The sequence below is a fragment of the Xyrauchen texanus genome, chromosome 1 (assembly GCF_025860055.1).
Source record: "Xyrauchen texanus isolate HMW12.3.18 chromosome 1, RBS_HiC_50CHRs, whole genome shotgun sequence".
NCBI classification, from domain to species: domain Eukaryota; kingdom Metazoa; phylum Chordata; class Actinopteri; order Cypriniformes; family Catostomidae; genus Xyrauchen; species Xyrauchen texanus.
In genome coordinates this window covers 6891012-6906274 of record NC_068276.1, presented here as the reverse complement: position 1 = coordinate 6906274, position 15263 = coordinate 6891012, and the positions used below count along the sequence as shown (strand labels likewise).

General features: G+C 42.0%; 1 protein-coding gene across 1 annotated transcript in view; it reads right to left on the bottom strand.

Moving 5' to 3' along the window:
- Window positions 1-894: 894 nt before the first annotated feature.
- Window positions 895-15263, bottom strand: part of vax2 (ventral anterior homeobox 2) — a 29367-nt gene continuing 14998 nt past the window's right edge. Inside the window, exon 3 of the mRNA XM_052134964.1 lies at window positions 895-1389. Within this exon, the coding sequence (XP_051990924.1) occupies window positions 895-1389 (495 nt within the window). The remainder of the gene's footprint in view (window positions 1390-15263) is intronic.

The following is a 15263-nucleotide window of genomic DNA, read 5'->3' as shown; positions in this document are numbered from 1 at the left end:
AATCACGACCACGAGGAGGTTACCCCATGTGACTCAACCCTCCCTAGCAACCCGGCCAATTTGGTTGCTTAGGAAAACTGTCTGGAGTCACTCAGAACACCCTGGATTCGAACTCACGACTCCAGGGGTGGTAGTCAGTGTCAATACTCGCTGAGCTACCCAGGCCCGATATTTCACATTTTTAAAATAAAGTATTGATCCTAACTGACCTAAGACTGGGAATGTTTTCTTCTATTAAATGTAAGGAATTGTGAAAAACTTCAAATGTATTTGGCTAAGGTGTATGTAAACTGACATCAACTTTATATCCACAAAAAGCTACCCCATAATGACAATTCTAGTCAATTCATTTAGAGCAGCATAAAAACTTATCAAAAGGTTGAACATAACATTTTGGCCTTGTTATTTTAGATTTTTTTAACACCAATTTGGAAACAAACTGAACAATTTTGCCTTTTACAGTTACATTTACAGTGCTTTCCATCATTTACATTGAATAAGTCTGAGGCATTATGCACCATACAAGTAGTTCAAAAATGGAAGAAAACCGTGCTTATGACAAGAATTTGCTGTAAAGTACTGTATACAATGATGATTAATTACAAGGCTTCATCCTTTATCTTTCAAATGCTCCTCCTTAACGCACCTCCACAGAAAAGATGAGTTCCTTCTGGCCTTTTCCCAGGAATTTGGTTGTAGGCACTAGCACAAGAGAGGCCAGCAAGAAGAGGACAAATCTTATTCCGCCAACAAAAGACTTTGTTTGAGTTCTAACACAGCTCTACTCCATCCAGAGTCCTCCCCTCTGACCACTCTTGGCTGATCGCTGCACAGGTAACACTCTTGAGACAGATAGACAGGACCAGGTACAGTAGGTATAGGACACTTTTAGGATTAGGAAACTGTCTTCTTCCCACCTAACTCCCCATCCTTCCTTTCTATCCTTGTGTAGGGCTCAAATGCTGAGGATCCACACCCATATCCAGATGGCAGTTCATGATGGGCGCAATTTAAGAGAGGCATGGTAAAGCAAAGGGAAGGTGGTGGAACCCCCAGGCGTGGTGAGGGCGGAGTAACTCCTAAAGAAGACAGTGTCAGTCCAAAAGACCCACCCCCTCCCGCCACGGCCCCAGGAGGGGAAGTGGTACTACTCACCCCGTGTGAAGAGGACACAGATGGGCTACTGAGGAGAGAGACATTGCCTGGGTGTGGGTGAGCCAGCAGTGGGTTAGAAGGAGGTGCGGGCACGGACAGAAGACGCCCCTGTTCCAGGAGGCGCAAGATGTTGCATGTGGCAAGGGTTTCGGAGGTGGACGACGAACGCTTGTCAGTGTCTTTGGTCTGGTCCTTCTTCTGTTTGGTGCGACGATTTTGGAACCACACTTTCACCTGTGAAACAACAACAAAACTTTAAAGAGTGAAGGACTAGATTTTAGGACTTCTTGCTAACGTAGAACTTGCCAACAAGGTGGTTGCTCACTGGTCTAAGTTAAAAGAGCCCATCCACATGTCTCTCAAATTCTCATTCCTAGATTTGACTTGAGTCCCTCTCTTGGATTTTTGTTTGCCTGTTTTATCATATGTCAACATTATTTGTGGTATCATTAGTGTGAATTGCACAAAAATCACAGGACAAGTTTAATAATATACGTGACTTAGCAAGTACCACTAATTACAACATAAAGAGTTTGCCTCTTTACCTAGAGTGGGTATGTGGTTTCTACAACATGACATATATGATGCCATGCCAAGGTTTCCCCTTATGACTTCCTCCAAGCTCAGTGAGGCATGTTCAGAAGTGCACTGAACTCAGGTTAAAACGCTGCTGACCTCAGGTTAAAAAGTGCACTGAACTCTGCATGTCCTTGTCCTCCATGTTTAATTCATATAGTGCTACTTTAATGCGAAGCATGTTCTGGGTTCAATGATGGGTTGAGATCAAGTTCTACTCATAAACATAGAGAAAATCAAGGCCATGAAAAATGCATCGCATCCTGACCGGATTTTTACCTGTCACCTGCTGCTACGCCTAACCCTTGGGACCACGAAGGAGGACTGCAACTGAGACAGTGCCATTTATGACCACATTTGTGAACAAACACATCAACACATTGTAAGCTCTCAAAAATGCACATTCACACTCATTTTCTCACTCTTAATGTTTAGAGCTCTACAACATGCCATGATTGAGGTTCCAATCCAACATAGGGCACTTCCACTAACCACGGACATCAAAGCACTTAACACTTGTCTATTCTGGGAGAAGTTGTGCCTTGACACTTTTCTCTATATATTTCTGTGTAAGTATGTTGGGGAAAACTGATTTTAGCTTTACTGCAAATGCTTTAGATGCATGAACAGTTGACATACAGAACAATAGCCAAAGGGATGCATTTATGACATGTCATACTGTATGTACGTTATTTGTTAGCAGCTGACATAGTTTCACGTCAGCATGCAACAACATTCGAAACCCATTTTAGTAAGAATTATAAAATGCTTTATTTACATAGTGCATTTCCGAAACCTCAAGGTCGCTTTACAATCATTGTACATTCAATTATAACACACACACACACACACACACACACACACACACACACACACACACACACACACACACACACACACACATATATATACAGTACACATGCATGAAATAGAATGATATTACTGAGAAAAGAGATGTGTTTTAAAGTGAGATTTGAAGATTGAGATGGAGGAAATGTTACAGAGAGTAATAGGGAGTGAATTACAATTTTTTGGCATAATTTGGTTTTGAAAAATCTTCCACCGAAATCTAGGGATAGAGAGTCTGGATTCAGATGAATGAAGAGAGAATGCTGTTGTGTATGGATGTATCAGTTCACGTAAGTAGAGAGATGCCAGATCACGAAGATCTGGGTTGGAGTCGAATAATGTTGCGAAGCTGGAAAAAAGCATTTTCAATGATGGATCTGATATGAGCTTCAAAAGTGAGAGATGGATCAAAAGTGATGCCCAGATTCTTTATGGTTTGGGAGGGTTTGGTGTGATTTCCATCAATATCGAGTGTTTGTGGTCCTAAAATCAAGATCTCTATAATAATTTTATATATAATTTTACGTCATTAATATGGGCTGTAAGTGAGCTGACTGAGTGAACTGGATCAAAACGAGTGGATGTATAAATCTGTGTGTCGTCAACATAGATGACGATGGATAATTTGACTGAGCAGCAGCACGTAAATTATGAACAGAAGAGGACCCAGAACAGAACCCTGGGGGACACCTTGTGTGAGAGGAGCACTTGGAGATTTGTATGTCTTCATGGAGATAAAATATTGTCTATCAGTGAGGTAGAAGGAAAACCAGAACTGAGCTGTGCAAGTGATACCAATATCTGAGAGGTGAGAGAGGAAAGTGTTGTGACATATAGTATCAAAAGCAGAGCTCAAATCAAGAAGGATCAGAACACTGAGGGACCCAGAGTCAGAAGAGAGGAGAAGATCATTAGCAACCTTCACAAGAGCTGTGAAAGTGCTGTAAAAGTGCTGACGAAAGCCAGATTTAAAAGGGTCAAATTGATTACTGGCTGCAAGATGTGATTGTAACTGTGAAGCTACAACCATTCCAAGAGTTTGGAGATGAAAGGTAGGTTGGAAACTGGATGATGGTTGAGGAGGTTAGATGGATCTAAGCTGGGTTTTTTAAGGACTGGTGTGACTGTGACAGCAGTTTTGAGATCAGCAGGAACAATGGCAATCTAAGGAAAATCTAAGATTTTACAGAGGGAAACTATATTGGACGGGTCCTGATTTTATCATTTACCCGGTGAAAAGTGGGTGTTCAATACCAGAGTATGCAGTAAATTGTGGGGACTACTACTGCCTTGAAACACTTTTGGTTAAAAAAAAGTTCACCCACATTGACTTTAAATGCCTGGATGGTGCCTGGACAGGATTTGAAGAATATTCTACTCTGACTTACATGCTTGTATGTCACACATAGTTTCAGTTGCTCACATTGAACATTGGCTATGCACATGGACATGCTAACAACATGGCTCTGCGGTTTGAATTGTTTACATGTTAACTGTATATGTGGTGTTGGTGTTGATGGGGGGAGGTGGGCGGTATGACCTCTATAATGTCACAGGCCAACGCACAACATACAAAAGATCTTGTATTCACACGTGCACAGAAAAAATTATTATAGACCATTGTAATCCCAGTAAGTCCCTAACAGCTGAATAAGACCCTGGCCAGTTTTGTTAGCAGTAATACAGCTGAGGTCTGTAACACTGAGATCATGGACATGACATGGCCATTAGTGTGAGGATAATGAGATTGTGGAGTGATTCCGTAGCTTACATGAGCATAATGATGCTACAATCCAAGTTCTCACCATATTCACTAATAGTGTCTTTGAATGCTAGTATGCAAATATTTATTATTTTGCGCACCTTGAATCCATTTAAAGCTTTTATTCCTTTTCTTTATCCCTATAATCTGTGTATGCAAACTTTTGATGTCATAAGGGACCCCAGAAAAGGCCAAACCCATATATAAATCTGTTTAACAGGGCCACCAGTGGGCAGAGCTTAAGTGGTCTTTACATCATAGAATGAGGACTGAGAAAAGCATTCAGCATTACAGTGACTTTACAGAGCAAGATAAAAAAAGATGAGTATTGGGTGGTAAAGGAGAGAAAAAATGATAGCAAATCTCCTACATCGTACATCTACACTATTGGAATTAAATCCTCTTTAATGAGATTGAGGGTTCAGAGCTAGGGCAGAGATTACTAAACACAGGATCTGCATGACCTGGATTTTCTCCCTCGCCCGCAGCGTCCCAATCCACTTCACTCTCTTTCTTCTGCATACTTGGCTAAGCATACTCAAAGTCTGCATTAGTGCGCACACTCTAGTACTTCACAGTGTAGAATGGGTTCTAATACGCCAATTCATCAGCTATCCTATTGAAAGTATAACAGTGCTCCCGTATGTGTGTTGGGGAAGCTATCTTAAAGCGGTAACTTTGCTAAGCAACATTACAAGCTACTCTAATTTAAAGTAGATCAACTAGAGTTTGACCTTTGTCAGGGTAGACGCCAAATTTATTGTGAAGCCAATGAAATCGAGGCTTTGAAAGATAGAAATACAGTCCGATCAATCGGTTGTACTGTAACTACTTGTTGATCATTCAACTGACAAAACACTGAAACTTATCCAGTAGTCAGAAAACACCATTAAATAGGGTTTGTGAAAATGAGAAGTGACTTAGGACATGAAGACAGCAAAATCTATTGAAAAGACCATACATCCTAACCCTATACCCAGGTTTTAAAAGCACCTGCCACACAGCATTGCTATTTGCACATCAATAGTCTAGTGGAAACTAGTCTACGAAAAACTGCACTGAAAGTGTTGCTGCAGTGGTGTGGGGTTTAACTTTGGTACAAATGTGCCTTTTTTGTGGGTGACCCAGGTTCGAGTCCGCCTTTGTCTCACTCTGTTTCCCATTCCGTTTCCTGTCTCTACTCTTAATATTTTCTTTATACTACTACTGGGGCGTGGGTAGCTCAGCGAGTATTGACGTTCAAATTGACGGCTGAAGTTCAAAATCCAGGCTGAGTGACTCCAGCCAAGTAAACAATCTGGCCTTGTTGCTAGGGAGGGTAGAGAGAGTCACATGGGGTAACCTCCTCATGGTAGTGATTAGTGGTTCTTGTCCTCAATGGGGTAAGTTGTGAGTGGATCGCGGAGAGTAGCATGTGAGCCGTGTGATAAGATGCGTGGATTGACGGTCTCAGAAGTGGAGGCAACTGAGACTTGTCCTCCACCACCCAGATTGAGGTGAGTAACCACTCCACCAGGAGGACCTACTAAGTAGTGGGAATTGGGCATTCCAAACTGGGAGAAATAATTTGGGAGAAATAAAATATAATAATAAATAATACTACTAATAATACATTTAAATTAATTTAAAAGGTATTTTTACTATAGTAAAATTGTAGTAACCATTTTTTTAGGCAGAAACAATAGTTTTGATGCAATTAACCATGGTGTTACTATAGTAATACAGTGTGAATACAGTAACCATATTACATTTTGTGGTTACTATTGATTTACTACAAAAAACCATGGTGGTATCAACATATTAAACCATGATTAATTTTTTAAAGGGAAGGTTAGGGTTAGGTTTAGGGTATGGGGTTGTTCTAGGGTGTCTGTGAGACTCTTAATAAACACAGTAAACATTCTGCATTGATGCCCCTATACTGTATGCTAGTATGTAAATAGAGGTGAAACTAATATGTGCTTTTTGTACCAGGGTTGGGGTGCAAATAATATTTGCCACTATTTGCACTAGGGTGTAGATAGTGTCTACCTTTATTTGCACCAGGGTGCAAATAGCATCTGCCAATAAAATATATGGTCCATTTTGATGTCATACATTTTTTCTCAGAAGACTAAATGTAACAAGGCAAATTTCAATAAATAAACATGCATATAAGAACTCCTGCTTCCAATTTAGGGTGTGAAAATACATCAGCAAAGACTTCTGTAGACAACCATGCTTTGGAATTTCAGTTCACATCATCTTCCTTTGCTTTGCACTTATGTGTCATCTGTGCACGGCATACCACTACATAAAAAAGATACAACTAATAAACCCTAAACTTTAATCTTTTAAAAGTGAGTTGGGTGAAAACCTTTAGCGAGATGGACACCTGCCACTGATCATTTTGACACTTTCGTTGACCCCAACCAGGAGTTAAACTGCCCTTAAACTGCCTCGTTGATCCCATACATGTGATAATGCCATGTAGCGTGGAACATAATGAGACATTCTGGTAATTTGGTGACCACTCTGTGACCTCTTCTTTAGAGGGCTTGTAGGTGATTAATTCCATGCATCTTTACCAAGAGATTTTTTTATTTAACCGAGGCCTGAGTTGATATCTTTACAAACTCCCTTAGTGCATATGCCACAACATATGGTGTGAAGGGATTGTACACACGCTAGAATGTGCAGCAAACATGCATGTTTTGTACTGTGCATGCCATGCACTGCACTGCACCTGTGGGGGTAGTGCAGTGGGGGAAAATGTGTGATTGAAAAATATTGGTATGTTTTCTTTTGCATATTTATGTTATGTGGGTATTGTCTGTGACCTCATAATTCTGCATAATATTAAATAACTTTTTTTTCTCCTGTATATTACCTTCCACTTATGTACCTTCTCTTCCAGCTGCACCTGTTTACCCTCTTGCCCTCATACCCTGAAACTTGGCCATTGTTTCTGTTTTAGTTGAAGCACATGTCCATGCAGGTTCAGCAAAGGGCCAACCCTGACTTACAGAGTGGCTGGTAGATGTGGCTCTATAATCCTCCTTACAGCAAAAGCAGTTGGACTATTATTAGTTTCCTTCCCCCTAGCCCTACTGCCTGAATCGGTCTGCGTACATGTGTGATCAGGCAATTAGGCTTACAATATGTGGGCAGATACTGATAGAATCTGCATGCTAATGGTTTAAAAGGCATCCCTGTGAAAGCATACTGCCCCTAGTGGTGAAACCCAATTGCACAGGTTAATACTATCTTCATATACCTCTAGAATGATACTGTGAAATTGTGCATCATTGTGTCCTCTTTGATCACTGTTGAACTATGGGACATTAATGGATTATTTAAACAGCAAAAGGTCAAACATGAATTAAAACTATTGTGCAAAATGTGGAGGGGGAGGAAAATTCCAGCATCAACTGTACAACATATTTGTGATGCTGACCAAGGTTGTTGCTGACTTGGAGGATCTCGCTATAATACGTCGATCGACTATGGTGATGGAAACAAAATTCTCTGAGTTGGTTACAAGAGTGGCAGATGTTGAGAAGCAGATCGATTAGCTGGAGTCATCAGAGAGGGAATTATCTAAATCTTTGGTGACCAAAGTTGATTTGGAACATGTTCTTGAAATACTTGAAGATCTTGAGAAAAGGATCCACAGGAATAACATCTGAATTGGTGAAATTCTTAGATGAAATAACAGGCCATAAGCTGAAAATCGAGCAAGCTCACAGAGTCCTGGCTCGCAGATCGGCTGAGGGAAACATGCCCCAATCAATTCTGGCTCAATTTTTTGAGATCATCTGATAAATATCGTATGTTGTGCGAGGTGAGGAGCAAAGGAAAGCTTTCTTGGAAGAATCACAATATTTTCTTGTTCCCGGCTTTTGCGAATTCGAATTTTGCGAAGAGAGAAACGTTATCGATTCATGGAGTGTAAGAAATTCTTACATCAATGGAAGATCTCTTTTGCACTGATGTTTATGGCCAAACTGAGAATAGATGAGAAGGATGGCCGCAAAGTATTTACATGTCCCAAAAAAGCACTGTCCTTCATAAATACATTGGTGTGAGTAAGCCATTTGGTGTTTCTTATGTGAGTGGATTGACTCACTGAACATATACACGACTGTCTGAGGAAACTGGGTGCCATTTTAGTTTATGTTTGTGTTGGTTTCGCCTAGTGGCAGGAGTTTGTTTTGTGGAATAACACTTCTCCTTCAAGAAACTTTTGCATTGACAGAAGATAGATTTTGCACTAGGGTTCCCGGTTGTGATATATGTGAAATAGTGTTTCCTCAAGAAACACATTTTTCCCAACAGTAAGCTGAAAAAATTGGGAAGATATGGGGTAGGCATGTTTTCTTTAGTACTGGCTCAAGTAAGAGTAGGGGAGTCATTACATTGATAAATAAACAATTCAAAAATTCAACAATTTAATTCAAATCTACAATTCAAAACTCTCAAACAGATTAAGGATAAATTAGGGAGAATCATTACTGTTTTAGCAGAAATTCAGGGGCAAAGGTTGGTTTTGGCTAATATTTACATGCCTAACGGTGATCAGGGCTTTTTTATTGATCTTGATGGGATGTTGCAAGCCGCTGGCAACACTCATGTTATAATATTGGGAGGAGACTTTAATCTTTTGATGGACTCATTGATCATAGTGAAGCAAAAGTGTGTAAGCCCCCTAGAGCAACATTGACGCTTCAAAGGATGTGTAAAAATCTTGGTCTTGCAGATATTGGGTAACTTTTGAACCCATCTGGTAGGGACTATAAATGATTTTCATCAGTCCATAAGATTTATTCTGGAATATATATTTTTTATATCTAAGTCCCTCATTTCATCTGTTGATGATTGCTCAATTGGAAACATCTTAGTCTCAGATCACACCCTGGTGAATTTAGAAATGTTGCCTCATATGGAGAAAAATAAAACATATAGTTGGCGCTTTAATGTATCCCTGTTGCAAAATCCCAACTGGTCTTCAGTATCTTCTGTGGGCATGGCTTGAGAGGCACGTAAGGCAGTTTTTAGGGGTCGGATCATACAGTATGCATCATTTACCAAAAAATACAAAGAATATTAGGGAATATTAAAAGTGCAGAGGCAGAGCTGAATTGCAGAATTTCGTCTGATGGCCTCAGAAAATTGACCCGATTGAAATATAGATATAATACTAATTTGTCGCGGAAAGAGGAATTTTGGTTATTCAGGGCAAGACAGTCATACTTTGAGCCGGGGGACAAAGCAGGGAAGCTTTAGGCTAGATATATAAAGCAAATAGAGACTTTTTCTACCATTCCCGGTGAAATGTTTACCTCAGCTATTGATATTAATAACTAATTTAAAGAGTTCTATCTTGATCTTTAAAGTTCATCGTCTTCTTCTACTGATGAAGATATTAGAAAATTTGTGGAACCATTAGAACTGTCTCGCTGCCATCTCACTTGACGCCGAAAAGGCTTTTGATGTGGTAAAATGGGATTATCTTTTTAAGATTTTGGAAATGTATGGGTTCAGGAGTACATTTATTGATTGAACTAAGTCACTTTATAGACACCATGTAGCAGCGGTACAAACAAATAGATTAATTTCAGATTATTTCACTCTGAATAGGGGCACTCGGCAGGGTTGCCATCTTTCCCTGTTGCCCATTATTGTTCTGTCTAGCCCTGGAACCATTAGCAGCAGTGATAAGAATGAGGATGATTTTCCAGGGGTAATGGCGGGAAGTGTGGTGCATAAGCTTTTGCTTTACGCAAATTATATTTTATTATTTGTCTCTGACCTCCACAGAATTATTAATTTATTTTCCAAGTTCTCAGGATATGAAGTCAATTGGTCTAAATCCAAAGCTTTGGCTCTGACAGTATGGTCCAGTAACGGCCTTCCAGCCGGATGCTTTCCAAACAGGTCATTAAGTATTTGGGTATTTTATTCCTAGCAAATTTGTTTTATTTTGTTAGAGTCCATTTTGGCCCTTTAATAAAAAGGTTTTCGGAGGACAGGTGGGCTTCATTACATTTATCGATGATTGGAAAGTTTAATGTTATTAAAATTAACTGTATTCCAAAATTCAACTACCTGCTAGAGTCACTCCATATAGATGTCCCCCTCTCTTATTTCAAGAAATTTGAAAGCATAGCGAAGTACATCATTTGAAATGGTAAACTTCCTAGACTGCATTTAAAAAATTATATAGGCCGATTGACAAAGGTGGGCTAGGCCTACCCAAGATTTAGTTTTATTATTATGCATTCGGTCTCAGGCATTTGGCTCATTGGTTGCTTCCACCTGAAAGCGCCCCCCACCTTGTTTTTTATAGAACAGGAAGTCCTTGCCCCTATTTCACCATTGCAAAGCCTTTTAAGTTATCCGGAGAAGTTACGTCACACTCCATTATTTCACATTTGCACATGATTTGGACAAGAGTGGCCAGAGTATTTAATTTGTAATTTTTTTTTGGTCAGAGTAGATCTGGATGGGGGTTACTACACTTGGTGACCTATATGAGTGTAGAGTGTTGAGATCCAATCAAAGTTTGTTTTAACTTTTTGGAATTCCCAGATCTCAGTTCTATAAATATTTACAGCTGCAAGAGTGGGCTAGGATTCAAAAAAATGTCAAGTCGCATTTAGAGATGCAAGGGTTCGCCTTATGCAATTTAATATTTTACATAGAGTCCACTGGGCCCCCTCTAGATTGCATAGGCTTGGTCTTAAAGACACACCCACCTGCTGGCGATGTCAATTAGAAGACGGAGACATAACCCTGTAGTAAAAGAGTATAGATGCCATAAGATAGCATTGTGTGAGGAACAGAGCAAAACGTACATGTTGATAAACGGATAATCGTATTATTTGTGATTTGTGTCAAAGGGAATAAAAGTAATTGCTGTAGCCCCTCTAGTGTTCATGTTACCAGGAAACTGCTGTGATATATACAACGAGCCATATAAAAATCCTTTTGCCAAAATGAAGGTACAGTGATGTGATTTTATGACACCAGGTTGCCAATGACTTGGGGCTTTTAGAGCAGATTTGTGGTTTCTATCTGTTCCAATCAGATAATTTTTTTACAATCTACCCAGCAAATAACAAACCATAGATTAGCATGCAAACATTGTTGTCCCCCCTATCTCATCAACATTTCCTTTTGAGGTATGACAAAGGGGCTTGAGAAGCACAGACTGGTTACTGGTCACTAAGACTGGGACTCTTTACAAAGATGATGTCCTGACTCATACTCTAGAGCAGGGGTACTCAACTGGTGGACTCTGGTCCGGATCCGGACCGAAGGACAATTAAATCCGGGCCGAGCTCTGAAGCTTTGTGCTAGTTATCTGACCTGGCTAAGTAATTATGTAAGCATACGTGTTTTCGCCCGTGGAGTGGGAATAAATAGCATTCAGCGCTAGAGAGAAATATTTCTCTCTAGAGTGGGAATAAAGCACGTTCAGCGCTACTCACTTTATTGCCACTCCGCGTGCGTTTACTCTCTCCCTGCTATAGATGTTAGGAATTCCTTGTCTTGTTTCACTGTTGCCCTTTGTCTGCCATTTTTGTCACCTTTGCATTCCTTAGTTTTCACTTTTGTCCCTTGTGTAGCCCCTTAGTCTCTTTGTTAGCCTTCGTGTTCACTTGTCATTGTTAAAGAACTACACTTCCCAGAATCCACCTGCCATCATCACTGCCATTTTGTTCATTGTTCTCACCTGTGTCTTATTCAGTCATCACTCACTGTGTATTTAAGCCCTGCTTTTTGTTCACTCCTTGTCGTTCGTTGAATGTTGTTAGCCTGGTGTGTGTTCCCTGCCCGTGTTTTCTATGTAATGTTTATTTCCCCATTGAGGGTTTTCCTTTGTGTTTTGCCTGTTTGTTTATGTAATAAAGTTGAACTGCAACTGGATCTGCATCTCCTCGTCTGCCTTCGCTGCTCGTTCATAACAGAATGAACGACCACACTATGGATCCAGCGGTTCAACGAGCAAACTTCCACCTGCTCTGCTTGAAGCAAGAGGACCGCCCTATAGAGGACCACATCCGCGACTTCCTTAAGCTGGCGGGTATCTCGGATTTCGCAGACTCCTCTCTGGTGGTCTTCTTCAGGCGCAATCTGCACCCCGCACTTAAGGAGCGGTTGCCACAGGCAACGCGCGGCTGGACGCTCAACGCGTTCGTGGAGGAGACTCTGCTGGCCTGCGGTTCGCCGTTAACTGTGGGCGCCATCGAGGAGAACTCTGCCACTCCTCCCACAGTAATAACCCTCCACTCGCCCGTGGTTCGTCCCTTCACGCCTGCCTTGGTCAGTGAGCCTGCACGGTCCACTTCGTCTGCCCGGCGGAGGAGGAGAAGAGGAAAGGCTTCTGCTCCCCAGTCTCCGCCTGCCACGGCCAGCGAGCCAGAGCCCACGCCTGCCACGGCCAGCGAGCCAGAGCCCACGCCTGCCACGGCCAGCGAGCCAGAGCCCACGCCTGCCACGGCCAGCGAGCCAGAGCCCTCGTCAGCTACGGTCTGCGAGCCAGAGCCCACGCCTGCCACGGCCAGCGAGCCAGAGCCCACGCCTGCCACGGCCAGCGAGCCAGAGCCCACGCCTGCCACGGCCAGCGAGCCAGAGCCCTCGTCAGCTACGGTCTGCGAGCCAGAGCCCTCGCCTGCCCCGGTCTGCGAGCCAGAGCCCTCGTCAGCTACGGTCAGCGAGCCAGAGCCCTCGCTTGCCCCGGTCTGCGAGCCAGAGCCCTCGTCAGCTACGGTCAGCGAGCCAGAGCCCTCGCTTGCCCCGGTCTGCGAGCCAGAGCCTTCGTCAGCCACGGTCAGCGAACCCAAGCCAGCGCATACCACAGTCAGTGAGCCAGTGCCTGTCGCCTCAGAGGTCAGTGAGCCAGCACCTGTAGCCTCGACTGTCCCTGAGCCAGCGCCTATAGCCTCGACCGTCCCTGAGCCAGCGCCTGTAGCCTCAACCGTTCCCGGGCCAACGCCAATAGCCAGGACTGACCAAAGGCCAGCGCCAATGGTCATGCCCTAGAGCCTGCGCCCCTCGAGCCTCCCGAGCTTCCCAGAGCTCCGCATTCCGAGCTTCCCAGAGCTCCGCCTTCCGAGCTTTCTAGAGCTCTGCCTCCCGAGTTTTCCAGAGCTCCGCCTCCCAAGCTTTCCAGAGCTCCGCCTTCCGAGCTTCCTGAGCTTTCCGCAAAAACACCCCTGAACCCACAGTATTTTATCTGCCCCATACATGTATAGTTCCCTTTACAAAAAGCTTCACTAGGATGCTGCGCTTTTCTCAGCACAGCATCTCGTTCCGCTTTTTTCAGGGAGCAAGGGTTACACTACATAACCCGAGACGATTCTGAATGTAAAAATATTTTTACAACAAAACTGGACTGCTGTCATTCAGCTTCAAAACAAACTGTTGATCTTATCTTTTAATATTCACATCCAAGTGCCCATGACTGATGAAGTCTTGATGAAATATTTTTATATTTTGGTAGAAAAGATCTCTCAGACCCCACTAGCTGTCTCTGGGCCCCCAATGTCCTCATCAGAATTTAAATTATTTTGTTATTTTTTTACAAAGTACTTTTGCTGTCAATATGGCAAGTTATAAAAACTATTAAAAAAAGATACATAATTTCCTAGCCTTATAACTACGGACTACATAACAGACCTTTGCTGGGAAGGAAATGTAGAGACCGGACCTCTTGGAACTTTAATTGATTACCCCTGCTCTAGAGGGTTAAAATGTTGACCCTGGTTTGACATGGCCTGTCAATCAAGATAAGAAAGCAATGCACAAGCTTCAAAATGTGCTTCCACTAATGTTTATACCAAGCCAGCTGAACTGCTGTTAACAAAACAATCCACTTTCTGATGTCACAGATTTAAAATTGTGCTATAAACTTTCTTGAATTGTCAAGAAAAAATTCTTAGTGCACTTTACTGTTACTTAACATAATCTATCCAGTGTCACGGCCACACATGTAGACTTCCCTGCTGAAAAGACCAGCTAAGGCCATTGTTAATATAATTGCTGGACCATGCTGATTAACGCTTGTTAGAGTTGGTTTGGTGGTGGTTTAACTGCAAGAAGTCTTGCTGGTTACCACAGAACTCATATAGGTGACCAGCTAAGCTGCATATTAGGCATTCAGATTGGCTGAACACTTGATTTACAAACTCTGGGGTCTTTGTTTCTTTGTTCCTATCTATTAGATGACATCGCTTCTCTTTTCACTCCAGACATGACTTTATGTTACATGCTGTCTGGCTGCAGTAGAGAACAATGCACAAAAACGCATCTGGGTTGGTCACCAGCTCAGTGGCTGATTTTGAGCAGAATAGGATAATCACAGAGTACAAATTGTTTGTCCTCATTGTCACCCAGAAATCTGAATTTAAAAAATGTAGTTGTTTACAACGTTGTGTTGATAGCGGTCACCAGTTCCTACAAACCTTTTAAAGTTTCCCTTGAACAGGAGTCAGCTAAGTGTTTCTCTTGTTAAGACCCAGGTCAGCTGACAGAGACTGGAAGAGAAGAGACAGGTCAGGAAAGATGGCATTTTTCTCCCTGAAAAGCTAGTGTTATCTGATCTATTTTTCTATGGTTAAAATGTGTGTCTTGAGTTCAAACAATTCACCAGCAAGCTGTCAGCTAATGAGGCTAGTCAGTCAAAACCACCATGTCTACACTTTCATATCTTGTGTAATCTCGAAAATATTAAAACATCATTGAAAGTAATTATGGACTTTCCTACTAAAGCTACAGGGCAACTTGCTTGCTTCCTATTTGTACCTGGACTACATGATCTCTCTTCCATTAAATCCATGACTTTCTCATGGATGAACTGAAAGCAACAAAAGAATGGGACAAAGTGTTAGTGAGCCAAGGGGTCTTGGGAATAAAGACCACACATTCACAACAGACC